At 32.1% G+C, this 27383-nt stretch overlaps 3 protein-coding genes across 6 annotated transcripts in view; all 3 read right to left on the bottom strand.

Annotated features, from left to right (window-relative positions):
* Nucleotides 1-23: 23 nt before the first annotated feature.
* LOC114934687 (asporin-like) lies at nt 24-13472 on the bottom strand. 2 transcript variants are annotated; one of them, XM_085483474.1, is made up of 3 exons: nt 13176-13472; nt 3440-3660; nt 24-2841 (listed from the first exon to the last, which is right to left on the bottom strand). In XM_085483474.1, the coding sequence occupies exons 2-3, from the start codon at nt 3656-3658 to the stop codon at nt 2032-2034; spliced, it is 1029 nt and encodes a 342-aa protein (XP_085339600.1). In that variant the 5' UTR covers nt 3659-3660; nt 13176-13472; the 3' UTR covers nt 24-2031. The 2 variants fall into 2 exon arrangements, with proteins under 2 accessions (XP_085339600.1, XP_029163225.1); XM_029307392.2 differs by lacking the exon at nt 13176-13472 and adding an exon at nt 4332-4463.
* The window catches only part of LOC114934706 (uncharacterized), a 48525-nt gene continuing 29425 nt past the window's right edge, over nt 8284-27383 (bottom strand). The window contains exons 2-4 of one of the 2 annotated variants that reach the window (XR_014924849.1): nt 12128-12348; nt 8943-10789; nt 8284-8837 (exon numbers count right to left, since the gene is read on the bottom strand). Coding sequence is in view for 1 of the 2 variants with exons in the window: in XM_085483481.1 (XP_085339607.1) it covers nt 10619-10789; nt 12128-12346 (390 nt within the window). In the remaining variant the exon portion in view is untranslated. Of the gene's footprint in view, nt 10790-12127; nt 12349-27383 lie in introns of both variants that reach the window. The other variant, XM_085483481.1, reaches the window with a different exon arrangement.
* On the bottom strand, nt 13539-26966 carry LOC114934686 (biglycan-like). 2 transcript variants are annotated; one of them, XM_085483464.1, is made up of 3 exons: nt 26743-26966; nt 16523-16743; nt 13539-15926 (listed from the first exon to the last, which is right to left on the bottom strand). In XM_085483464.1, exons 2-3 carry the CDS (start codon nt 16739-16741, stop codon nt 15099-15101), a joined length of 1047 nt encoding a protein of 348 aa, XP_085339590.1. In that variant the 5' UTR covers nt 16742-16743; nt 26743-26966; the 3' UTR covers nt 13539-15098. The 2 variants fall into 2 exon arrangements, with proteins under 2 accessions (XP_085339590.1, XP_029163224.2); XM_029307391.2 differs by lacking the exon at nt 26743-26966 and adding an exon at nt 17415-17547.

Below are 27383 nucleotides of genomic sequence, written 5' to 3' on the forward strand. Positions count from 1 at the left end.
GTTATATATTATACACACGGAAATCAGTGCGCAAAACAAATTTATTCTTTATTTAGTTTTCTAACATTTCGAACATTTTTGTGGTCATCTTCAGCGAACAATAAAGAACGAGTTACATTCTTGTCTATATGATATAAATTCATGATTGCAAACGCCAGTTGTATGTAAAAATTAAGTATTACCCATAGCAATCGTAAAACACGGAGTCAATAATTTTAAAAAATTGTCGCAAAACGAATCGCTATTACATCGACAAAAGACATGCGACGACATTGAGCGATCGGCTTTCGAGAAATTTATTTGACCGGCATCGAAGAAATTAACGCCGACATTTCTTTCTACACATATATTGTCGCCAAAAGTATAGTGAGATAATATTCGTTTAAACACGCAGAGAGTTTCTCGAAAACTTCGCCACATTCACATAGATTCTTATATAAAAATGACATAACCATTATACATTCAAGCACATTATAATAAATAAAAACGTAGACATAATAAAATTTACATATATTTTCTACGAGTTAACGCGTTTGTATTATACTAATCTCTGCGAAACAGTTTTCTTCATTGATTACAATAAAGCCTATTTTCTCATTTTTTGCATTCAGAGTATTAAGTAATCTTCAACAATAAGTACCATTAAAAGTCCAACGTATTTTATTCGATATTTCCGGCTTTTGGATAATAATTAATAACGCTTTTGTTGATCATGACGTCTTTGTTCAAAAGACTATATAATATATGTATATCACTTTTTTTTTTAAATTTGTAATATATTCTTCAAAAAATAGTAATTGTGCCAGGAGTAACATTCGAGCTATAATAATACTCTTACGTTAATAATATTTATTAAACATTGCGCAAAGTGTATTATTAATAATCAGATACAAACTTAGGCACGTAAATATATATTCTATTAAATTCTTTGTAAATCCTCAGTCAATTAAATTCTTTCAATAAACAAATTCTCGCTCTCTCCTTCTCTTAGAAAGAAGGACTGTTTTTAGCGTCGACAATGCGAGGGTAGAATTTTAGGCGAGAAGAGCGGGATGAAAGTGTATGAGCATAGTTATTTGAGAAATAAACAATATTTTTGCTATAAGTAACAGAAAGAGAGAGCGAGGACTGTTTGTGTTTATTGAAAAAGTTTAATTGACTAAGGATTTACAGAGAATTTAAAATAATATATATTTACGTGACTAAGTTTGTATCTGATCATCACTAATACACAGAAAAAACAGTATTCTTGAAAGAATGCAAATATGCCTTGATTCAAGTATATTTTATCCTTATAATAACGCCAAATATAAATAATTTTGGATAAAAGATAATTTATCCTTAAAATAAAGTGCAAAATATTCTTGGTTGAAGCTGAAATTTACTTATAAATATTGCAAGGACAAGTGACAAGTGAGCATCGGATATAAGCGATACTTTCAAGTATATATAATAATTCTTAGTTCAAATGTAACTAAGTTTGTTTTTACTATACGCGATTTTTAAAACAAGAATATATCTTAGGGATAAAATATACTTCACACAAACTTATTTATTATTAAGGCAAATGAAAATTTTTGATTATAAAGAGCATTCTATGCTTAAATCAATCAAATACCGTTCAAGAATAAAAATATACTTGAATCAAGGATTCTTTTTTTTCTGTCGCGCAATGTTCAATAAAGATTTTTAACGTAAGATTATTATTATAACTCGAATGCTACTCCTGGCACGATTGCCATTATTGAAAAGTATATTATAAATTTCTGAGAAAGAGTGAGATACATATATTATATAGTCTCTTGAACAATAACGTTATGATCAACAAAAGCGTTATTAATTATCATCCAGAAGCCGGAAATATTAAATAAAATACGTTGGACGTTAAATCGACGTCCAATTGACCAATCATTTCTGACTAAGCTTTTTCACTTTCATCCCGCTCTTCTCGCGTAAAATTCTATTCTCGTATTGTCATCGGCAGAAACAGCTCTTCTTACAAGATTCTACGTTATATCGGCAAATATTTCGTTAATTATTGGCAGGTTCCTGTTGACGCATCTCGATGTTGTCATCATTTGCCGTCAGCTGCTTCTTCTGCTTGTACATGCAAAACAACCCCACGAACAACACAAAGAGGAACACCGCGATACACGAAACGACGTATATCCAGAATGATCGAGCTTTCTCAGTCTCCACCTCATGCTGTATAATGGCCAAGCACTCGTCGAACAGCTCGTTCGTCCGATTGCTGAATCTCACGTTGGCACAATACTCATTCAGTGCTGCCGGTGTTTCGGTGCAATTGTAAAGATCGTCAGGCTTTATCTTGATCTGCCGCAGCTTCACCCAGGCAATGAATCTCTGACAATCGCAGCTGCCCGCTTTAAAATTTATGCTATTCCCGGTCAAATCAAGCTCCTTCAGCGAGCAGAACGGCGCCAGATCCTCGGTACTGATCGAGGTGATTTTGTTGTAGGACACGTTAAGATTAAGGAGGGTCGGCTGGACACCTATGTTCGGGATCGTAGTTAGTTCGTTCTTGGTCAGCTGCAACAGTTTGAGGGGCGAGGTGACCTTCACCTTGAACACGGAATCGTTAAGATGGTTGTAGCCGAGGTAGAGCGTGTGAAGATACGGCAATTGGAAAAGACTTTTGGACAGAGTGTCGCAATCATTCAACCTGAGATCCAGCAGCTTCAGGTAAGGTTGATTGGCGAAAGCTTCCTCGTCAATTTCAGTAATGGAATTGTCACCTAGATAAAGGTAGGCCAGTTTCTTGTAAGGACGCAGACTGTCCTTTGTCAGTTTTTTCAAATAATTCCCAATAAGATCGAGCATCTAACAAACAGAAAAGAAATGTTATCAGAAATGAAACGTATACAGGGCGATTTTAATCGATCCACGCGAATATCTTTGAACAATGCGATTTAAAATGCTTCATACGAAATTGTTTGACTTCGAGTTGGGTATAAGATGGTGTCATTGGTTTGACCTTGCATAGTCGCTTGAAGATCACATGAAAGTCATTTTCAATATCTTAAATAGAAGTAATTACAAAAATATGCATTGAAAAATAGGGTTTCCATTTAAGTAATTGAAGATGACCTTTAAACGGCTATCCAAGGTCAAATAAATGATATGAAATCTTATATGAAAAATAATTTTTAATAGAAACTTTTATTTAATTTTAATATTAAAAGTTTTAATATATTGTTTTCAATTTATAAATCTTAATTTCTCGTATTTAAAAAAAATGAAACAAAGTTTTGTGGATTTTTGAAACTCACTACGAATTTCTCTATTTTATGCGAATTGCAGATAAGATAAAAAATTGTTATTATATATACAGAAAATATTCTTTTATAATAGCAAAAAGTATACATGACTATTTTTTTATTGCAATTTTATGTAAGATATATTTAAACGACTATCTCACCTGTATGTCTACGTTCAAATTTAACGGGATTTTGCGTAATTTCAGTTTGGAACATTGCGCTTGCAGTATCAAGTTAACTTTGCTATAGCGGCACATCTTCAGCGGCGGCTTCAAGTACATTATTTCCGCGGCTCCCGGTGAACCCAGCACCAGAACATCTAGTACCGTGGCCACGACGAAGCACAATAAGAGGAACCCGTTAAAGATAAAGATGCTCATATCTGCAACAGAATCAGCGGAAACGTACGCTTATAAATTTTACCTACACTTTGGCGCAACCAGATAATTAATTGCTCGCGAAGATGCAACATTTAAGATTCCCTCTTTACACCGCCACATTATCATTTATGGTATTTTAGTATCACGCAATATTTCTCCATCTCTCTATATGACATGTTAACTTATATATTTGTAATATAATATATTATATATTATTTTATATTTTATATATATCTAATAATATATATTATCAAGGACAGCAAAAGTAAACAATCAGACTGGCTACAATTTCAGTGTTTATTGTTGATACCCACAATTTTGGTCAAATGTCTGTAATTTATATATCTAAATTAAATATAAAATTATGACAATTAGAGATAAAATTTGATAGTAAAAAATAAAATACTAATACACGTCTGTAGTATTACACATATATCGCGATAAACCTAAGCGTGTGTGGTATAAATATTACAATCAATCTAAATAAAAATAATATGAATTTCTGTGACAATATAATAAAGTATAGAACATTGAAATTGTATACCGACATACAAAATACAAAATAAATGAAAAATATGAAAAGAGAGCGAAAATGATCGTGCGAGTATGATAAATAAAGGGTAGGCATTATAGTAGTTATAAAAGCGAAGTGATGAAGAATGTGTTACGTTACCTTCAGTAAATTATATAACTTAATCACACTACAAAAATTTACTTTATTACACAGGTACGTTTATAAAATAAGTTGTCACTGTGTATTGTCACAGGTGAGTCGAGAAACGATGTGTGCCGTTCGAGAATTCAATACATATTAATCCTCCGTGTTAGTATCAAAACAATAACAGTGACCTAGAGAGGTATACGATTCGGGCGAAGTGTACATACTATTAAAAATCGAAATGTATATTGAATTAGGAATGTTTGTATCTTTCTGTAAATTTATAAAATCTTTTTGCATTTTTATAAAGATTATTTCCGTAATATTTCTTTGTATGTAATGCGTTTCAGTAGAATGGAGAGAAATTGCCAGTTAAAATGATAATAGATAGTTATATATATTATACATACGGAAATCACTGCGCAAAACATTAACTTTTTATTCAATTTTGAGTTATCTTCATGTGTGCAGGACTCTCTTCCACGCACCGGTCACACAAAATATCGGCTTCGCCTCGTGCGCCAAACTTTGGCACTCTCGACCGATTTACGACCCTCCGCAATTGTTAGCTAATATACTATTAAATAAACGTATTTAAAAAAAAGTTAAATTATGGTAACTTTTGTAATTGCCCGTGCTTGTAACGTTCATTTATACGCGCAACTCCGATATTTCTGTAGTCTGATTAAGTATTGTTTGAAAGAGGAAAAAAAGAGATAGATAGGCTATTATGGAATCATAATAGCTTCAACTTCTGACGCAATTACATTTATGTGCGTTTCGAGCACTTTTGAAGAGACGGAATCGTATTTTTTATCTGCGTTTCTTTTTGTAGTTGCGTATTTTGACATTTAGGTGGTAAACTACTTTCTTTAAAAAAATCAGTTTTTTATGTTTGAGTTAATACCATCGAAACGATAAAAAATATAAAAAATGTATTAAATAAACTTAATATGGTTTGCAATGCTTATAATTTTTATTCTTTACAAACATGATGCTCGTGAAAGAAATGTTTTATACAAAGAGATCTTCCTTGATGATTTTCTTTTATTGGCTCTACTTTTTTTTTACTTGAAACATATTTTCTCATTCTTAATTTCTCTATATATGTCAATTATTTATTGCTACATAATTGTTCTACAATATATAAAAAATATTTATAATGTATATATATATTCAAATATATAAAAGATGTTTATAATATATATATTTTAATTTTTTTATATATTTAAATTTTTATATTTATAAATATATATATGTTATAAATTTAATTATTAAATATATATATATATATATATATATATATATATACATATATATTTATATAATTTATATTATAAATTGTGAAATATAATATACATACATAAATTATAATATATAAATTTTTAAACAATATACAACTATGAAGTTACCAGATGATAATTAAAAATGCATTATATAAGTTTTTATCGATAATTAATTCTTCCTGTGAGATTACAAAGGAAAGACGGTTATAGAACTGTATCTGGTAGATACAAATGGAATGCGTGTAATGATATTCCTGGTTTATTTCTGAAAAATGTGTTGTCGGAATGCACTTTAAAATTTTATACCAAAAGTCTGATCAAGTCATGTTTTAAAATGACACAATATTTGCAAAACTATTGTGAATTTGAAAAGGCTAGATATAAATTTATTTTGTGCAACCGGCGCGCAAAAAGTCGCCCTTTACGCACATGATGGAATTTTAGAAAAACTCTCTTTCCACGCACCAGTCACACAAAATATCGTAGCCAACATATGCGGGTCATAAATCGGCCGATCGTACGGATTGTCACACTCGGCTTCGCCTCGTGCGCCAAACTTCCGCACTCTCGGCCGATTTACGATCCCCCGCACTTGTTAGCTAATATACTATTAAAATTTCTTAAATCACATTCATTTTGAAATTTTTTAAATGTCAGAATATTACTTTAAATGCTTCAAAAGGCAATTTTTTGCATAAAGTCTTTTAATTATATTTTTCGCCAAGTTTTTGTAAAGTTCCTTTCCATGCTGTGTCCATCAAGTAAAAAAAATTATATATAGAAAAACTTACCTCTGAGTGTTTCCTCTGAAATTGCTTGCACGTGGAACTAAATTCTCAATGTCAAACTAATAGTTACGTTTTTCAAAATTATTAAAATAATTATTTACAAATTATTAAAATTATTAAAATTACTAAAATTAAAATAATCTCGGTAAGCAAATATTTTATGGTAATTATTATTTATGCAACAAAAATATATATAATAAACACACATACAATATAAAAACAACTTGCAGTTTACGTTATTCTTAATAAATCAATTGAAAATCTATGCACTAACGTATACGAGGCTTAATGCATCGTGGACAGCCATAGACTGGGAATGACTAAATGTTTTAGGAAGTGGAAGGGGCAAAGAAAAAAGATATATAATCTATATAATCTATATTCTTTCATTTTTTATTAAATCTCTTTATTAAATCGATATATTAAATATGACAGTTGCTCACAATGAAACATCCAATCAATATCATAAAATAGAAGCAACAATTATTTCCAAAACTCCAAAGTAATGTTTTATTTGTTGTGATTGAATACATAAGTGTGTGTGTCCGTGTGCGTGTGTAAATACTTTGAAATAATTTTAATGTTATTAACGGTTTAATGAACCTTGAATATGTTGTAGAGCATTGAAAAATATTAGACCCGTATTTTTTTAGCGGCGTATTTCGACGTTTAGGAAATAAAATACCCCCTTGAAATAATCGGATTTTTTTTTATTTCTGAGCTAATACCGTCAAAGCGGATAAAGGATATAAAAAAATGTTTCAAATAAAAGTTTTATAGTTTTTAATGTTCTTTAAAACAGTGCAATCGAATTATGGAAAGAAACCATAAAATGTTTAATTTAAAAAAAATTTGATTACATTAAATAACATTAAACAACAGTAAATAACAAAAAATATGGCTGTTTTATTAGCACAAAAAATATTTTCTTTCAAATTTATATGTTTTATAATTATTTGGCACGATTTGCTTTCAAAAATAGATATTGTTAGTAAAATGTTTCAAACCCCAAAAATAAGCTTAGCCAAATGTGTCATGTTTTAAAAAATCTCAAAAATTACATTATTAACAAAAGAAACGATGAATGTTTTAATATGTTTATTAGTAATGCCGTTACAGAAGCTGAAAGAATTAACGTACAGCCAAAACTTCCTATAATTTGCCTACCAATATATAATATTGAGTATTAAAAAATTAATAGTATTCTATTAAATGGCTGTCTTTCCTGTACCAAAATTTATCGTACAAAAGTAATATAAAAAATATATATTGTTTTGTGTTAAATATTTTTTAACACATATATGATTGTATTTTTCATAAAATAAAATTAACAACTAAACATAATTTACTTAATTGTTATTTATAATTAAAATTTACAATTGAAAAAAGATCCTAAATCAGTCCATAATAGATCTAAAATCAATCCAGAATTGATTATGCGGACGTACTCTGTTGTGACTAATGTACATCTTATAAACGTTCATCAAATGTCCGATAGACCTTATTTAAATTGTTTAAGAATATACTAATGTCCAATCACGAATATTCACTGGAAATAAATTAGACATACTTGTGCTCAGGATATAAACATATTAATATCCGCAGAACTGTCTTCTTCACTTGTGATTGATAATTAATAATACTTTTGATGATTATAAGGTCTGTATTCAAAAGGCTATATAATATAAGTATTGCCAGTAGCCGAAAATATCGAGAAAAATACGTTGGATTTTTAATGTTACTTATTATTCGAGATTACTTAAGACTCTGAATGGAAAAAAATGAGAAAACACGCTTTAACGAAAATAATCAATAAAAAAGACCAGCTTCGCGGAGAATAATATATTTATACCCAGATAGCACAAGAATAACTAATGTATGTCCAATGAACACTTTCTCAAAAATTAGTAATATATTTTTCCAAAAATGGCAATCGCGCCAGAAACAGCATTCAAGTTATTATAATAATTTTACGCTTATTGAACATTGCGCGATGTGAATTAATGATGCTCAAGCATAGGCACGTAAATATATAATATATCCGATTAAGTTCTCTGTAAATTCACAGTCGATTAAATTATTTCTCTCTCTTTATTAGCAACTTATTTCTCAAATAAACGATGTTTGCTATAAGTAAAAAAACGAAAGAAAGAGAGCAAGAACTGTCGTATTTGTGTTTATTGAAAAAGTTTAATTGACTCAGGATTCACAGAGCATTTAATCGAATATATATTTACGAGAAATAAACAATGTTTTTGTGTAATCGAAGAGCTGGTTCACTAATTACAGTCACGTTGCTGTTGATGCAGCTAGATGTTGTATTTGTTCGCCATCAGCTCCTTCATTTGGCGCCGTTCTGCTCACTAAAAGAGCTCGAGCTAACCAGGAATAGCATCAGATTCAACGTGGGCAACTGCAATTGTCAGACGTTCAACGTCTGGGTGAAGCTACGACAGATCAAAATGAAATCTGACAATCTCTACAATTGCACCGATTCACCTACAACTCTACACGAAGACTGTACCAATGTAAAATTCAGCAATCGGACATACGAGTTCAACGAGTGCTCGGCCATGATACAGCATAAGATGAAAATTGAGAAGGCTCGATCGGTCTGGATATACGTCGCCTTGTGCATCTCGGTGTTCCTCTTTGTTGTGTTCGTGACGTTGTTTTGCGTGCACAAGCGAAACCGGAGACAGCGCAAGAACCAGAAGGAGCAGCAAACCGTTTGCACACACTACCCAAGAGTCTCTTTCAAATGCCGTATATTCGCACGCTCTATCTCGACGATAACCTTTTTTTTTTGTGTGTGTGATGCTGGGGAAACCGTCATGGTACCGTTAAGTGAGACTCCTTGTTCTCCTTGATCGAGCCATGAGTGGTTCGATCAGGGGGCCCAAGACCGCTCACCGATTCCGCGTTTAAGATGAAGGTCACTTCGCCCATCAGACTGCTGCAGCTGGCCGAGAACAAGCTAACCATGATCCCGAACATAGGTATTTAGCCGACCCTTCTTAATCTCGACGTGTCCAACAACATCATTTCGATCAGCATCGAGGATCTGGCGCTTTTCTGCTTGCTGAAGGAGCTTGATCTGACCGGGAATAGCATAAGTTTTAAAGCGGGTAGCTACGATTGTCAGACGTTCAACGCCTGGGTGAAGCTATGACAAATCAAAATGAAGTCCGACAATCTCTACAATTACACCGATTAACCTATAGCTTTGCACGAGGACTGCACCAATGTGGAATTCAGCAATCGGACGTATGAACTGTTTAACGAGTGCTCGGCTATAATACAGTATAAGATGGAGACCGAAAAGGCTTGATCGGTCTGGATAAGCATCGTCCACTTCATCTCGGGGTTTTTCTTTGTGGTCTGCGTGGCGTTATTTTGCGTGCAAAACAACGCCAAGAAGACCACGAAAAGGAGCACTGTGACGCATAAAGCAACGCTTATCCAAACCGATCAAGCTTTCTCGGTCTCCAACTCCTGCTGTATGATAGCTGAGCACTCGTTAAACAGCTTGTACGTCCGATTGCTGAAACTCACGTTGGCGCAATTCTTGTTCAGAGCTGCCGGTGAATCGGTGCAGTTTTAGAGATCGTCGGGCTTCATCTTGATCCGCCGCATCTTAACCCAAACGTTGAACGTCTGACAATTGCAGCTGCCCCAGTTGAATCTGATGCTATTTCTGGTCAGATCGAGCTCCTTCAGCGAGTAGAATCCTCGGTGCTGATCGAGGTAATGAAGTTGTCAGACACGTCGAGATTAAGGAGGGTCGGTTAAACGCGCCTATGTTTGGAATCGCAGTTAGGTTGTTCTTAAACAGCTGCACAGTCTAAGAGGCAAAGTGGCTTTCATCTTGAACACGGAAGCGGTGAGCAAATTGTTGCCGAGATGGAGCATGCAAAAATGCGCCATTTGGAAGATACTTTTGGGCAGTGTGCGTCAAAGATTGTCCGTGAGATCCAGAACCTCCAAGTAAGGCTGATTGGTAAAGGCTATCTCTTCGATGTTATGCATGTAATTTTCATCTAGATAAATGAAGGAGGGTCGGCTGGACGCCTATGTTTAGAATCGCAGTTAGCTTGTTCTTGAACAGCTGCAGCAATCTGAGGGATGAAGTGACCTTCACCTTAAACGCGGAATCGATGAGATTGTTGTCGCCGAGATAGAGCGTGTGAAGATACGGCAATTGGAAGATACTTTTGGGCAGTGTGCGTCAAAGATTGTCCGTGAGATCCAGAACCTCCAAATAAGGCTGATTGGCGAAGGCTATCTCTTTGATGTTATAAATGTAATTTTCATTTAGATAAATGAAGACCAGCTTCTTGTAAAGATGCACATTTTCGTTTTTTAGTTCTATCACTTGATTTCCAATAATATCCAGCACCTAACAAACAAAGGAGAAATGACAGGATTGTCATCAGGTATGAAACGTATAGTATACAGGGTGGGCGATTATAATCGATCTACGCGAATATCTTTTAAACAATGCATTTTAGAATGTTTCAAACAAAAGTTTTTTGACTTCGAGAAGAATATAAGATGACGTCATTGGTTTGACATTGGATAGTCGCTTGAATGTCACATGAAGGTTATTTTGAATTTCTTAAATAGGACTAGCTACAAAAATATGCATTGAAAAATAAGGATTATTATTTAAAAAATTAAAAATGATATTTAAATGACTTTCCAAGATCAAATATGTGATATGAAACCTTATATGGAAAATTATTTTTAATGGAAACTTTTATTTAATAATAATATTTAAAGTTTTATTATACTGTTTTTAATATATAAATCTTAATTTGTCATATTTAAAAAAAAGTAAAACAAAATTTCGTGAATTTTTAGAACTCGTTACGAATCCCTCTAATTTATGCGCGAATTACAGATAAGATAAAAAATTTGTTACTATATATGCAGTAAATATTCTTTTATAATGGAAAAAGATACATGATTATTTTTTATTTCAATTTTAAATAATATCGTTACGAATCACCATTTTATGCGAATTGCAAATAAGATAAAAAAATGGTCACTATATATGCAATAAATATTCTTGTATAATGAAAAAAGTACATGTCTACTTTTTTACTTCAATTTTAAATAAGATGTATTTTTAAACAACAATCTCTCTTCTATGTCCGCCTTCAAATCTAACTGTAATTTGTGCTATTTTAGATTTGAGTAAATTTTATTATATTATTTTTAATTCATAAAACTTAACCAAAGTTAAGTATGTAATATTTAAAAAACGACCAATAATGTACAATAATTTCTTTATTAAAATAAGAATATCATGACGTTTCGACCTGTAGTTCATTTGAAATCAGTTTATTTAAAAATGACCTAAACCACAGATCGAAACGTCATGATATTTTTATTTTAATTAAGAAATTATTGGTCGTTTTTTGAATATTACATACTTAATTTTGGTTTATTTTATACTAGCAAATTGATTTCTTACATCAAAATCAATTAAGACATTTTATTCAATCGATTTCATAAAACTTAACTTTCTTATTATTGTCAAAAAATAACCCGGAATACCACGGTTTTCTAGAACACGTTATGAATTTCTTTATTTTATGCGAATTGAATTAGATAAGATTAATAAAAGATCCTCGCGATATATGCAGAAAATATTCTGTAATAATGGCAAAAACATACATGACAATTATTTTATTGCAATTTTAAGTAAGATATATTTAAATGACTCTTTTACCTGTATATTCGCCTTCAAATCTAAAGGGATTTTCCGCAATTTTCGATTGGAGCACTGAGCTTTTAGTATTGAATTAGCTCTGCTGTAGTTGCACATCGTCGGGGACGGATTCTGGTCCAAAATTCTCGTGGCTTGTAGTGAACCCAGCATCAGAACATTCGGTACCGTGGCCACGGCAAAACCTAGTAAGAGGAATCCGTTGAAGGAAAAGATGCTCATGTCTGCAACAGAATCAGCGGAAACGTACGCTTATAAACATTGTCCAAACTTTGAAGCAACTGGATAATTAATCGCTTGCGAAGGTGCAATATTTAGGATTCCCTTTTTACACTATCGCATTATTATTTATGGTATTTTGGTATCACGCAATATCTCTTCATCTCTTTATATGACGTTTTAACTTATATATTTGTAATATAATATATTATTTGATATTTTACATATATATATTTTATTATTATATATTATCAAGAACAGCGAAAGTAAACGACCAGACTGCCTACGATTTAAGTATTTATTGTATGATACCGAAAATTTTGGTCAAGTGTCTGTAATTAATACATCTAAATTAAATACTAAAAATATGACAAACAGGAATAAAAATTGATAATAAAAAATAAAGTACTAATGCATGACTAACAATAAGATATTACACTAAACCTAGATGTGTGTGGTATGAACATTACGATCAATCTAAATAGAAGTAATATGAATTTCCGTGACAATTAAACACAAAGAATATAACAATCAGGAATAAGAATTGATAGTAAAAAATTAAATACTAATACACGACTAAACTATTACACATTTATCGCAATAAACTTAGGCGTGTGTGATATAAACATTACTATCAATCTAATTAAAAATGATATATATTTTCGTGACAATATAATAAAATTTCGAACATTGAAATTGTATAACGGCATACAAGATACAAAATAAACAAAAAGAAACAAAACGAGAGCAAAAATGATCGTGCGCGTATGATAATAAAAAGTAGACACTATAATAGTTATAAAAGCAAAATGATAATAATGTGTCACATTACCTATAGAGAAAATTAGTCAACTTAAATACACCACAAAACTTTACTTTATTACACGTTGAAATTAAGTCGTGTGGTGGGTCAAGAGACGATGTGTGCCGTTCGAGAATTCAATACATACTAATCCTCCGTGTTGGTATCAAAACAATAACAGTGACCTAGAGAGGTATACTGTTCGGGCGAAGTGTATATGATATTAAGAATCAAATCGTATATTAAATTTAAATTATCTGTGTCTTTCTGTAAATTTGTGGAGTCTTTATGCATTTTTATAAAAATTATTTCCGCAATATCTCTTTTCATGTAATGCGTTTCAGTAAAATAATTAAAATCATATTGGAAAGTTATATATTATACACACGGAAATCAGTGTGCAAAACAAATTTATTCTTTATTCAGTTTTCTAACGTTTAGAGCATTTTTTGTGGTCATCTAAAGCGTGCAACAAAGAACGAGTTACATTCTTCTCTATATGATATAAATTCATGATTGCAAACGCCAGTTATATGTAAAAATTAAGTATTACCCCTAGCAATCGTAAGACACGAATGTCAATAATTTTAAAAAATTGTCGCAAAACAAATTGCTATTACATCGACAAAAGGCACGCGACGACATTGAGCGATCGGCTTTCGAGATGTTTATTTAACCGGCATCGAAGAAATTAACGCCGACATTTCTTTCTACACATATATTGCCGCCAAAAGTATAGTGAAATTATATTCGTTCAAACACACAGAGAGTTTCTCAAAAACTTCGCCACATTCACATAGATTCTTATATAAAAATGTCATAACCATTATACATGCAAGCACATTATAATAAATAAAAACGTAGACATTATAATAAAATTTACATATATTTTCTACGAGTTCACGCGTTTATATTATATTAATGCAAAACAGTTTTTTTCATTGATTACAATAAAGCCTATTTTCTCATTTTTTTCCATTTAGAGTATTAAATAATCTCCAACAATAAGTACCATTATAAGTCCAACGTATTTTATTCGATATTTCCGGTTTCTGGATAATAATTAATAACGCTTTTGTTGATCATGACGTCTTTGTTCAGGAGGCTATATAATATATGTACATCACTTTTTCTTAAAAATTTGTAATATATTCTTCAAAAAATAGCAATCGTGCCAGCAGTAACATTCGAGCCATAATAATAATCTTACGTTAATAATATTTATTAAATATTGCGCTAAATGTATTAATAATAATCAGATACAAACTTAGGCACGTAAATATATATCCTATTAAATTTTTTGTAAATCTTCAGTCGATTAAATTCTTTCAATAAACAAGTTCTCGCTTTCTCTTTCTCTTTCAAGAAGAACTGTTTCTAGCGTCGACAATGCGAGGGTAAATCTTTAGGCGAGAAGGGCGGGATGAAAGTGTATGAGCATAGTTATTTGTGAATTAAACAATATTTTTGCTATAAGTAACAGAAAGAGAGAGCGAGGACTGTTTGTGTTTATTGAAAGAGTTTAATTGACTAAGGATTTACAGAGAATTTAAAATAATATATATTTACGTGACTAAGTTTGTATCTGATCATCATTAATACAAATCGCGCAAAGTTCAATAAATATTTTTAATGTAAGATTATTATTAAAACTCGAATGCTATTCCTGGCACGATTGCCATTTTTGAAAAGTATATTATAAATTTCTGAGAAAAAGTGAGATACATATATTATATAGTCTCTTGAACAATTACGTTATGATCAACAAAAGCGTTATTAATTATCATCCAGAAGTCGGAAATATTAAATAAAATACGTTGGACGTTAAATCGACGTCCAATTGACCGATCATTTCTGACTGAGCTTTTTCACTTTCATCCCGCCCTTCTCGCGTAAAATTCTATTCTTGTATTGTCATCGGCAGAAACAGCCCTTCTTACAAGATTCTACGTTCTATCGGCAAATATTTTGATAATTATTGTCAGGTTCCTGTTGACGCATATCGATGTTGTCGTCATTCGCCGTCAGCTGCTTCTTCTGCTTATGCACGCAAAACAACACCACGAACAACACGAAGAGAAACACCGAGATACACGAAACGACGTATATCCAGAATGATCGAGCTTTCTCAGTCTCCACCTCATGCTGTATAATGGCCAAGCACTCGTCGAACAGCTCGTTCGTCCGATTGCTGAATCTCACGTTGGCGCAGTCCTCATTTAGTGTTGCCGGTGTTTTGGTGCAATTGTAAAGATCGTCAGGCTTTATCTTGATCTGCCGCAGCTTCACCCAGGCAATGAATCTCTGACAATCGCAGCTGCCCGCTTTAAAATTTATGCTATTCCCGGTCAAATCAAGCTCCTTCAGCGAGCAGAACGGCGCCAGATCCTCGGTACTGATCGAGGTGATTTTGTTGTAGGACACGTTAAGATTAAGGAGGGTTGGCTGGACGCCTATGTTCGGGATCGTAGTTAGTGTGTTCTTGGTCAGCTGCAACAGTTTGAGGGGCGAGGTGACCTTCACCTTGAACACGGAATCGTTAAGATGGTTGTAGCCGAGGTAGAGCGTGTGAAGATACGGCAATTGGAAAAGACTTTTGGACAGAGTGTCGCAATCATTCAACCTGAGATCCAGCAGCTTCAGGTAAGGTTGATTGGCGAAAGCTGCCTCGTCAATTTCAGCAATGGAATTGCCACCTAGATAGATGTAGGCCAGCTTCTTGTAAGGATGCAGACTGTCCTTCTCCAGTTCTGTCAAATAATTTCCAATAAGATCGAGCATCTAACAAACAGAAAAGAAATGTTATCAGAAATGAAACGTATACAGGGCGATTTTAATTCATCCATGCGAATATTTTTGAACAATGCAATTTAAAATGCTTTATACAAAATTGTTTGACTTTGAGTTGGGTATAAGATGGTGTCATTGGTTTGATTTTGCATAGTCGCTTGAAGATCACATGAAGGTCATCTTCAATATCTTAAATAGAAGTAGTTACAAAAATATGCATTGAAAAATAGGGTTTCCATTTAAGTAATTGAAGATGACCTTTAAACGGCTATCGAAGGTTAAATAAATGATATGAAATTATATGGAAAATAATTTTTAAAAGAAATTTTTATTTAATTTTAATATTAAAAGTTTTAATATATTGTTTTTAATTTATAAATATTAATTTCCCGTTATTAAAAAAAGTGAAACAAAGTTTCGTGAATTTTTGAAACTCACTACAAATTTCTCTATTTTATGCGAATTGCAGATAAGATAAAAAAATCGTTATTTTATATACAGAAAATATTCTTTTATAATGGCAAAAACATACATGACAATTTTTTTATTGCAATTTTATGTAAGATATATTTAAACGACTATCTCACCTCTATGTCTACGTTCAAATTTAACGGGATTTTGCGCAATTTCAGTTTGGAACATTGCGCTTCCAGTATCGAGTTAACTTTGCTGTAGCGGCACATCTTCAGCGGCGGCTTCAAGTACATTATTTCCGCGGCTCCCGGTGAACCCAGCACCAGAACATTTAGTACCGTGGCCACGACGAAGCACAATAAGAGGAACCCGTTAAAGATAAAAATGCTCATATCTGCAACAGAATCAGCGGACCCGTACGCTTATAAACATTGTCCAAACTTTGAAGCAACTGGATAATTAATCGCTTGCGAAGGTGCAATATTTAGGATTCCCTTTTTACACTATCGCATTATTATTTGTGGTATTTTGGTATCACGCAATATCTCTTCATCTCTTTATATGACGTTTTAACTTATATATTTGTAATATAATATATTATATATTATTTTATATTATATATATATTTAATATTATATATTATCTAGGACAGCAAAAATAAACAATCAGACTGGCTACGATTTCAGTGTTTATTGTTGATACCGACAATTTCGATCAAATGTCTATAATTTATACATCTAAATTAAATATAAAAATATGACAATTAGAGATAAAATTTGATAGTAAAAAATAAAATACTAATACATGTCTATAGTATTACACATATATCGCGATAAACCTAGGCGTGCGTAAAATGAACATTACAATCAATCTAATTAAAAATAATATAAATTTCCGTGACAATATAATAAAGTATCGAACATTAAAATTGTATAACGGCATACAAGATACAAAATAAACAAAAAAAAAACGAAACAAGAGCGAAAATGATCGTGCGCGTATGATAATAAAGAGTAGACATTATAGTAGTTATAAAAGCGAAGTGATAATAATGTGTCACATTACCTATAGAGAAAATTAGTCAACTTAAATACACCACAAAACTTTATTTTATTACACAGGTACGTTGAAATTAAGTCGTGTGGTGGGTCAAAAGACGATGTGTGCCGTTCGAGAATTCAATACATACTAATCCTCCGTGTTGGTATCGAAACAATAACAGTGACTTAAAAAGGTATACTGTTCTGGCGAAGTGTATATGATATTAAGAATCAAATCGTATATTAAATTTAAATTATCTGTGTCTTTCTGTAAATTTGTGGAGTCTTTATGCATTTTTATAAAGATTATTTCCGCAATATCTCTTTTCATGTAATGCGTTTCTGTAAAATGGAGGGAGATTGCCAGTTAAAATCATATTGGAAAGTTATATATTTTATACAACGGGTGCGCGGAAAGTCGCCCTTTCCGCACATGATAGGATTTTAGAAAGGGCTCCCTTTCCACGCACCGGTCGCATAAAATATTGTGACCAACATGTGCGGGTCACAAATCGGCCGAGAGTGCGGATTGTCGCACTCGGCTTCGCCTCGTGCGCCAAACTTCCGCATTCTCGTCCGATTTCCGATTTCCCGCACTTGTTAGCCAAAATACTAATACACACGGAAATCAGTGCGCAAAACAAATTTATTCTTTATTCAGTTTTGAATTATCTTCATGTGTGCAGGACTCCCTTCCACGCACCGGTCACACCAAATATCGGACTTTGCCTCGTGCGCCAAATTTCCGCACTTTCGGCCGATTTACGACTTTCCGCACTTGTTAGCTAATATACTATTAAAAATGCGAATTTAAAAAAACTCAAATTAAGGAAACGTTTCCATTTGCCCGTGCTTGTAACGTTCATTTATACGCGCAACTTCATTATTTCCGTAGTCTGATTAAGTATTGTTTAAAAGAGGAAAAAACGAGATAGATAAGCTATTATGGAATCATAATAGCTTCAACTTCTGACGCAATTACAATTATGTGCGTTTTGAGCACTCTCGAAGAGACGGAATCGTATTTTTTATCTGCGTTTCTTTTTGTAGTTGCGTATTTCGACATTTAGGTGGTGAATTACTTTCTTAAAAAAAATCAGTTTTTTATGTTTGAGCTAATACCATCGAAATGATAAAAAATATAAAAAATGTATTAAATAAACTTAATATGGTTTGCAATGCTTATAATTTTTATTCTTTACAAACATGATGCTCGTGAAAGAAATGTTTTATACAAAGAGATCTTCCTTGATGATTTTCTTTTATTGGCTCTACTTTTTTTTTACTTGAAACATATTTTCTCATTCTTAATTTCCCTATATATGTCAATTATTTATTGCTACATAATTGTTCTACAATATATAAAAAATATTTTTAATGTATATATATATTCAAATATATAAAAGATATTTATAATATATATATTTTAATTTTTTTATATATTTAAATTTTTATATTTATAAACATATATATGTACGCAGATAAATTTAATTATTAAGTATATATATATATATATATATATTTATATAATTTATATTATAAATTGTTAAATATAATATACATACATAAATTATAATATATAAATTTTTAAACAATATACAACTATGAAGTCACCAGATGATAATTAAAAAAATGCATTATATAAGTTTTTATCGATAATTAATTCTTCCTGTGAGATTACAAAGGAAAGACGGTTATAGAACCGTATCTGGTAGATACGAATGGAATGCGTGTAATGGTATTTCTGGTTTATTTCTGAAAAATGTGTTGTCGGAATGCACCTCGGAATTTTATACCAAAAGTCTGATCAAGTCATGTTTTAAAATGACACAATATTTGCAAAACTATTGTGAATTTGAAAAGGCTAGGTATAAATTTATTTTGTGCAACCGGCGCGCGAAAAGTCGCTTTTTACGCACATGATGGGATTTTAGAAAGGCTCCCTTTCCACGCACCGGTCACACAAAATATCGTAGCCAACATGTGCGGGTCATAAATTGGCTGATTGTACAGATTGTTACACTCGGCTTCGCCTCGTGCGCCAAACTTCCGCACTCTCGGCCGATTTACAATCCCCCGCACTTGTTAGCTAATATACTATTAAAATTTCTTAAATCACATTCATTTTGAAATTTTTTAAATGTCAAAATATTACTTTAAATGCTTCGAAAGGCAATTTTTTGCATAAAGTCTTTTAATTATATTTTTCGCCAAGTTTTTGTAAAGTTCCTTTCCATGCTGTGTCCATCAAGTAAAAAAAATTATATATAGAAAAACTTACCTCTGAGTGTTTCCTCTGAAATTGCTTGCACGTGGAACTAAATTCTCAATGTCAAACTAATAGTTACGTTTTTCAAAATTATTAAAATAATTATTTACAAATTATTAAAATTATTAAAATTATTAAAATTAAAATAATCTCGGTAAGCAATTCCTATATCGTAACTGTTATTTATGCGACAAAAATATATATAATAAACACACATACAATATAAAAACAACTTGCAGTTTACGTTATTCTTAATAAATCGATTGAAAATCTATGCACTAACGTATACGAGGCTTAATGCATCGTGGACAGCCATAGACTGGGAATGACTAAATGTTTTAGGAAGTGGAAGGGGCAAAGAAAAAAGATATATAATCTATATAATCTATATTCTTTCATTTTTTATTAAATCTCTTTATTAAATCGATATATTAAATATGACAGTTGCTCACAATGAAACATCCAATCAATATCATAAAATAGAAGCAACAATTATTTCCAAAACTCCAAAGAAATGTTTTATTTGTTGTGATTGAATACATAAGTGTGTGTCCGTGTGCGTGTGTAAATACTTTGAAATAATTTTAATGTTATTAACGGTTTAATGAACCTTGAATATGTTGTAGAGCATTGAAAAATATTAGACCCGTATTTTTTAGCGGCGTATCTCGACGTTTAGGGGGTAAAATACTCTCTTGAAATAATCGGTTTTTTCTTATTTCTGAGCTAATATCGTCGGAGCGGATATAAGATATAAAAAAATGTTTCAAATAAAAGTTTTGTAGTTTTTAATGTTCTTTAAAACAGTGTAATCGAATTATGGAAAGAACCCATAAAATGTTTAATTTTTAAACAATTTGATTACATTAAATAACATTAAACAACAGTAAATAACAAAAAATATGGCTTTATTAGCACAAAAAATATTTTCTTTCAAATTTATATGTTTTATAATTATTTGGCACGATTTGCTTTCAAAAATAGATATTGTTAGTAAAATGTTTCAAACCCCAAAAATAAGCTTAGCCAAATGTGTCATGTTTTAAAAAATCTTAAAAATTACATTATTAACAAAAGAAACGATGAATGTTTTAATATGTTCATTAGTAATGCCGTTACAGAAGCTGAAAGAATTAACGTACAGCCAAAACTTCCTATAATTTGCCATATAAAAAAGCCACGTCAATTTTTGTACGAAAGCAAAGCTGATTTGGTTATAAATCCTAAACAACACTTTAAAATACACTTTTATTTTTTCCCTTTTTACACTGTTTAGTTTTTTTATTTATTACACAGAATTTGTATGTTTTTGTTCTGTACACATAGATTGTTTGCGTTAAAAGTATGTTAAAATATTGCGGATTTTGTTAATACAATTATCTATTTTATACTATTTAAATCGCGCGCAAATCTGTATATAATATATCAGATATATTTTTTGTATTGTGCGTCTAAACATGATAAGTCATCATATATTAATTTCAAATTTTTTCTGTGAGAGTTCACTATCAGCAATATCAATAATTTTCATTTAATATAAAAATGTATTATTCTATTAGGTGAAACTTATTGATATTGAAGAAAAGTTATTTAACTATTAATATATAATATTGAGTATTAAAAAATTAATAGTATTCTATTAAATGGCTGTCTTTCCTGTACCAAAGTTTATCGTACAAAAGTAATATAAAAAATATATATTGTTTTGTTTTAAATATCTTTTAACACATATATGATTGTATTTTTTATAAAATAAAATTAACAACTAAACATAATTTACTTAATTGTTATTTATAATTAAAATTTACAATTGAAAAAAGATCCTAAATCAGTCCATAATAGATCTAAAATCAATCCAGAATTGATTATGCGGACGTACTCTGTTGTGACTAATGTACATCTTATAAACGTTCATCAAATGTCCGATAGACCTTATTTAAATTGTTTAAGAATATGCCAATGTCCAATTACGAATATTTACTGGAAATAAATTAGACATACTTGTGCTCAGGATATAAACATATTAATATCCGCAGAACTGTCTTCTTCACTTGTGATTGATAATTAATAATACTTTTGATGATTATAAGGTCTGTATTCAAAAGGCTATATAATATAAGTATCGCCAGTAGCCGGAAATATCGAGAAAAATACGTTGGATTTTTAATGGTACTTATTATTCGAGATTACTTAAAACTCTGAATGGAAAAAAATGAGAAAACACGCTTTAACGAAAATAATCAATAAAAAAGACCAGATTCGCGGAGAATAATATATTTATACCCAGATAGCACAAGAATAACTAATGTATGTCCAATGAACATTTTCTCAAAAATTAGTAATATATTTTTCCAAAAATGGCAATCGCGCCAGAAACAGCATTTAAGTTATTATAATAATTTTACGTTTATTGAACATTGCGCGATGTGTATTAATGATGCTCAAGCATAGGCACGTAAATATATAATATATCCGATTAAGTTCTCTGTAAATTCACAGTCGATTAAATTCTTTCTCGCTCTTTATTAGCAGCTTATTTCTCAAATAAACGATGTTTGCTATAAGTAAAAAAACGAGAAAAAGAGAGCAAGAACTGTCGTATTTGTGTTTATTGAAAAAGTTTAATCGACTCAGGATTCACAGAGCATTTAATCGAATATATATTTACGAGAAATAAACAATGTTTTTGTGTAATCGAAGAGCTGGTTCACTAATTACAGTCACGTTGCTGTTGATGCAGCTAGATGTTGTATTTGTTCGCCATCAGCTCCTCCATTTGGCGCCGTTCTGCTCACTAAAAGAGCTCGAGCTAACCAGGAATAGCATCAGATTCAACGTGGTCAGCTGCGATTGTCAGACGTTCAACGTCTGGGTGAAGCTACGACAGATCAAAATGAAATCTGACAATCTCTACAATTGCATCGATTCACCTACAACTCTGCACGAGGACTGTACCAATGTAAAATTCAGCAATCGGACATACGAGTTCAACGAGTGCTCGGCCATGATACAGCATAAGATGAAAATTGAGAAGGCTCGATCGGTCTGGATATACGTCGCCTTGTGCATCTCGGTGTTCCTCTTTGTTGTGTTCGTGACGTTGTTTTGCGTGCACAAGCGAAACCGGAGACAGCGCAAGAACCAGAAGGAAGCATGCAAACCGTTTGCACACACTACCCAAGAGTCTCTTTCAAATGCCGTATATTCGCACACTCTATCTCGACGATAACCTTTTTTTTTTGTGTGTGTGATGCTGGGGAAACCGTCATGGTACCGTTAAGTGAGACTCCTTGTTCTCCTTGATCGAGTCATGAGTGGTTCGATCAGGGGGCCCAAGACCGCTCACCGATTCCGCGTTTAAGATGAAGGTCACTTCGCCCATTAGACTGCTGCAGCTGGCCGAGAACAAGCTAACCATGATCCCGAACATAGGTATTTAGCCGACCCTTCTTAATCTCGACGTGTCCGACAACATCATTTCGATCAACACCGAGGATCTGGCGATTTTCTGCTTGCTGAAGGAGCTTGATCTGACCGGGAATAGTATAAGTTTTAAAGCGGGTAGCTACGATTGTCAGACGTTCAACGCCTGGGTGAAGCTATGACAAATCAAAATGAAGTCCGACAATCTCTACAATTACACCGATTAACCTATAGCTCTGCACGAGGACTGCAGCAATGTGGAATTCAGCAATCGGACGTATGAACTGTTTAACGAGTGCTCGGCTATAATACAGTATAAGATAGAGACCGAAAAGGCTTGATCGGTCTGGATAAGCATCGTCCACTTCATCTCGGGGTTTTTCTTTGTGGTCTGCGTGGCGTTATTTTGCGTGCAAAACAACGCCAAGAAGACCACGAAAAGGAGCACTGTGACGCATAAAGCAACGCTTATCCAAACCGATCAAGCTTTCTCGGTCTCCAACTCCTGCTGTATGATAGCTGAGCACTCGTTAAACAGCTTGTACGTCCGATTGCTGAAACTCACGTTGGCGCAATTCTTGTTCAGAGCTGCCGGTGAATCGGTGCAGTTTTAGAGATCGTCGGGCTTCATCTTGATCCGCCGCATCTTAACCCAAACGTTGAACGTCTGACAATTGCAGCTGCCCCAGTTGAATCTGATGCTATTTCTGGTCAGATCGAGCTCCTTCAGCGAGTAGAATCCTCGGTGCTGATCGAGGTAATGAAGTTGTCAGACACGTCGAGATTAAGGAGGGTCGGTTAAACGCGCCTATGTTTGGAATCGCAGTTAGGTTGTTCTTAAACAGCTGCAGCAGTCTAAGAGGCAAAGTGGCCTTCATCTTGAACACGGAAGCGGTGAGCAAATTGTTGCCGAGATGGAGCATGCAAAAATGCGCCATTTGGAAGATACTTTTGGGCAGTGTGCGTCAAAGATTGTCCGTGAGATCCAGAATCTCCAAGTAAGGCTGATTGGCAAAGGCTACCTCTTTGATGTTATGCATGTAATTTTCATCTAGATAAATGAAGGAGGATCGGCTGGACGCCTATGTTTAGAATCGCAGTTAGCTTATTCTTGAACAGCTGCAGCAATCTGAGGGATGAAGTGACCTTCACCTTAAACGCGGAATCGATGAGATTGTTGTCGCCGAGATAGAGCGTGTGAAGATACGGCAATTGGAAGATACTTTTGGGCAGTGTGCGTTAAAGATTGTCCGTGAGATCCAGAACCTCCAAATAAGGCTGATTGGCGAAGGCTATCTCTTTGATGTTATAAATGTAATTTTCATTTAGATAAATGAAGACCAGCTTCTTGTAAAGATGCACATTTTCGTTTTTTAGTTCTATCACTTGATTTCCAATAATATCCAGCACCTAACAAACAAAGGAGAAATGACAGGATTGTCATCAGGTATGAAACGTATAGTATACAGGGTGGGCGATTATAATCGATCTACGCGAATATCTTTTAAACAATGCATTTTAAAATGTTTCAAACAAAAGTTTTTTGACTTCGAGAAGAATATAAGATGACGTCATTGGTTTGACATTGGATAGTCGCTTGAATGTCACATGAAGGTTATTTTCAATTTCTTAAATAGGACTAGCTACAAAAATATGCATTGAAAAATAAGGATTATCATTTAAAAAATTGAAAATGATATTTAAACGACTTTCCAAGATCAAATATGTGATATGAAACCTTATATGGAAAATTACTTTTAATTTAAACTTTTATTTAATAATAATATTTAAAGTTTTATTATACTGTTTTTAATTTATAAATCTTAATTTGTCATATTTAAAAAAAAGTAAAACAAAATTTCGTGGATTTTTAGAACTCGTTACGAATCCCTCTAATTTATGCGCGAATTGCAGATAAGATAAAAAATTTCTTACTATATATGCAGTAAATATTCTTTTATAATGGAAAAAGATACATGATTATTTTTTATTTCAATTTTAAATAAGATATATTTTTAAACAACAATCTCTCCTCTATGTCCGCCTTCAAATCTAACTGTAATTTGTACAATTTTAGATTTGAGTAAATTTTATTATATTATTTTTAATTCATAAAACTTAACCAAAGTTAAGTATGTAATATTCAAAAAACGACCAATAATGTACAATAATTTCTTTATTAAAATAAGAATATCATGACGTTTCGACCTGTGGTTCATTTGAAATCAGTTTATTTAAAAATGACCTAAACCACAGATCGAAACGTCATGATATTTTTATTTTAATTAAGAAATTATTGGTCGTTTTTTGAATATTACATACTTAATTTTGGTTTATTTTATACTAGCAAATTGATTTCTTACATCAAAATCAATTAAGACATTTTATTCAATCAATTTCATAAAACTTAACTTTTCTATTATTGTCAAAAAATAACCCGGAATATCACGGTTTTTTAGAAAACATTATGAATTTCTTTATTTTATGCTAATTGAATTAGATAAGATTAAAAAAAGATCTTCGCGATATATGCAGTAAATATTCTGTTATAATGGCAAAAACATACATGACAATTATTTTATTGCAATCTTAAGTAAGATATATTTAAATGACTATTTTACCTGTATATTCGCCTTCAAATCTAAAGGGATTTTCCGCAATTTTCGATTGGAGCACTGAGCTTTTAGTATTGAATTAGCTCTGCTGTAGTTGCACATCGTCGGGGACGGATTCTGGTCCAAAATTCTCGTGGCTTGTAGTGAACCCAGCATCAGAACATTCGGTACCGTGGCCACGGCAAAGCCTAGTAAGAGGAATCCGTTGAAGTAAAAGATGCTCATGTCTGCAACAAAATCAGCGGAAACGTACGCTTATAAATTTTGCCCACACTTTGCCGCAACCACATAATTAATTGCTCGCGAAGATGCAACATTTAAGATTTTCTCTTTACACCGCCACATTATCATTTATGGTATTTTAGTATCATACAATATCTCTCTATATGACGCTTTAACTTATATATTTGTAATATAATATATTATTTGATATTTTACATATATATATTTTATTATTATATATTATCAAGAACAGCGAAAGTAAACGACCAGACTGCCTACGATTTAAGTATTTATTGTATGATACCGAAAATTTCGGTCAAGTGTCTGTAATTAATACATCTAAATTAAATACTAAAAATATGACAAACAGGAATAAAAATTCATAATAAAAAATAAAGTACTAATGCATGACTAACAATAAGATATTACACTAAACCTAGACGTGTGTGGTATGAAGGTTACGATCAATCTAAATAGAAGTAATATGAATTTCCGTGACAATTAAACACAAAGAATATAACAATCAGGAATAAAAATTGATAGTAAAAAATTAAATACTAATTCACGACTAAACTATTACACATTTATCGCAATAAACTTAGGCGTGTGTGATATAAACATTACTATCAATCTAATTAAAAATGATATATATTTTCGTGACAATATAATAAAATTTCGAACATTGAAATTGTATAACGGCATACAAGATACAAAATAAACAAAAAGAAACAAAACGAGAGCAAAAATGATCGTGCGCGTATGATAATAAAAAGTAGACACTATAATAGTTATAAAAGCAAAGTGATAATAATGTGTCACATTACCTATAGAGAAAATTAGTCAACTTAAATACACCACAAAACTTTACTTTATTACACAAGTACGTTGAAATTAAGTCGTGTGGTGGGTCAAGAGACGATGTGTGCCGTTCGAGAATTCAATACATACTAATCCTCCGTGTTGGTATCAAAACAATAACAGTGACCTAGAGAGGTATACTGTTCGGGCAAAGTGTATATGATATTAAGAATCGAATCGTGTATTGAATTTAAATTATCTGTGTCTTTCTGTAAATTTATGGCGTCTTTATGCATTTTTATAAAAATTATTTCCGCAATATCTCTTTTCATGTAATGCGTTTCAGTAAAATAATTAAAATCATATTGGAAAGTTATATATTATACACACGGAAATCAGTGTGCAAAACAAATTTATTCTTTATTCAGTTTTCTAACGTTTAAAGCATTTTTTGTGGTCATCTAAAGCGTGCAACAAAGAACGAGTTACATTCTTGTCTATATGATATAAATTCATGATTGCAAACGCCAGTTATATGTAAAAATGAAGTATTACCCCTAGCAATCGTAAGACACGAAGTCAATAATTCTAAAAAATTGTCGCAAAACAAATGGCTATTACATCAACAAAAAGCGCGCGACGACATTGAGCGATCGGTTTTCATTTG

Source organism: Nylanderia fulva, unplaced genomic scaffold (assembly GCF_048542155.1).
Source record: "Nylanderia fulva isolate GAGA-0341 unplaced genomic scaffold, ASM4854215v1 Scaffold10, whole genome shotgun sequence".
In the NCBI taxonomy this organism is placed as follows: Eukaryota; Metazoa; Arthropoda; class Insecta; order Hymenoptera; family Formicidae; genus Nylanderia; species Nylanderia fulva.

Coding starts and splice junctions, on each gene's coding strand:
- LOC114934687 (XM_085483474.1), bottom strand. CDS start 3,658: ATGAGCATCTTTATCTTTAACGGGTTCCTCTTATTGTGCTTCGTCGTG. Junction 2,842..3,439: donor ATTTGAACGTAGACATACAG/GTGAGATAGTCG, acceptor TCTGTTTGTTAG/ATGCTCGATCTTATTGGGAA.
- LOC114934686 (XM_085483464.1), bottom strand. CDS start 16,741: ATGAGCATTTTTATCTTTAACGGGTTCCTCTTATTGTGCTTCGTCGTG. Junction 15,927..16,522: donor ATTTGAACGTAGACATAGAG/GTGAGATAGTCG, acceptor TCTGTTTGTTAG/ATGCTCGATCTTATTGGAAA.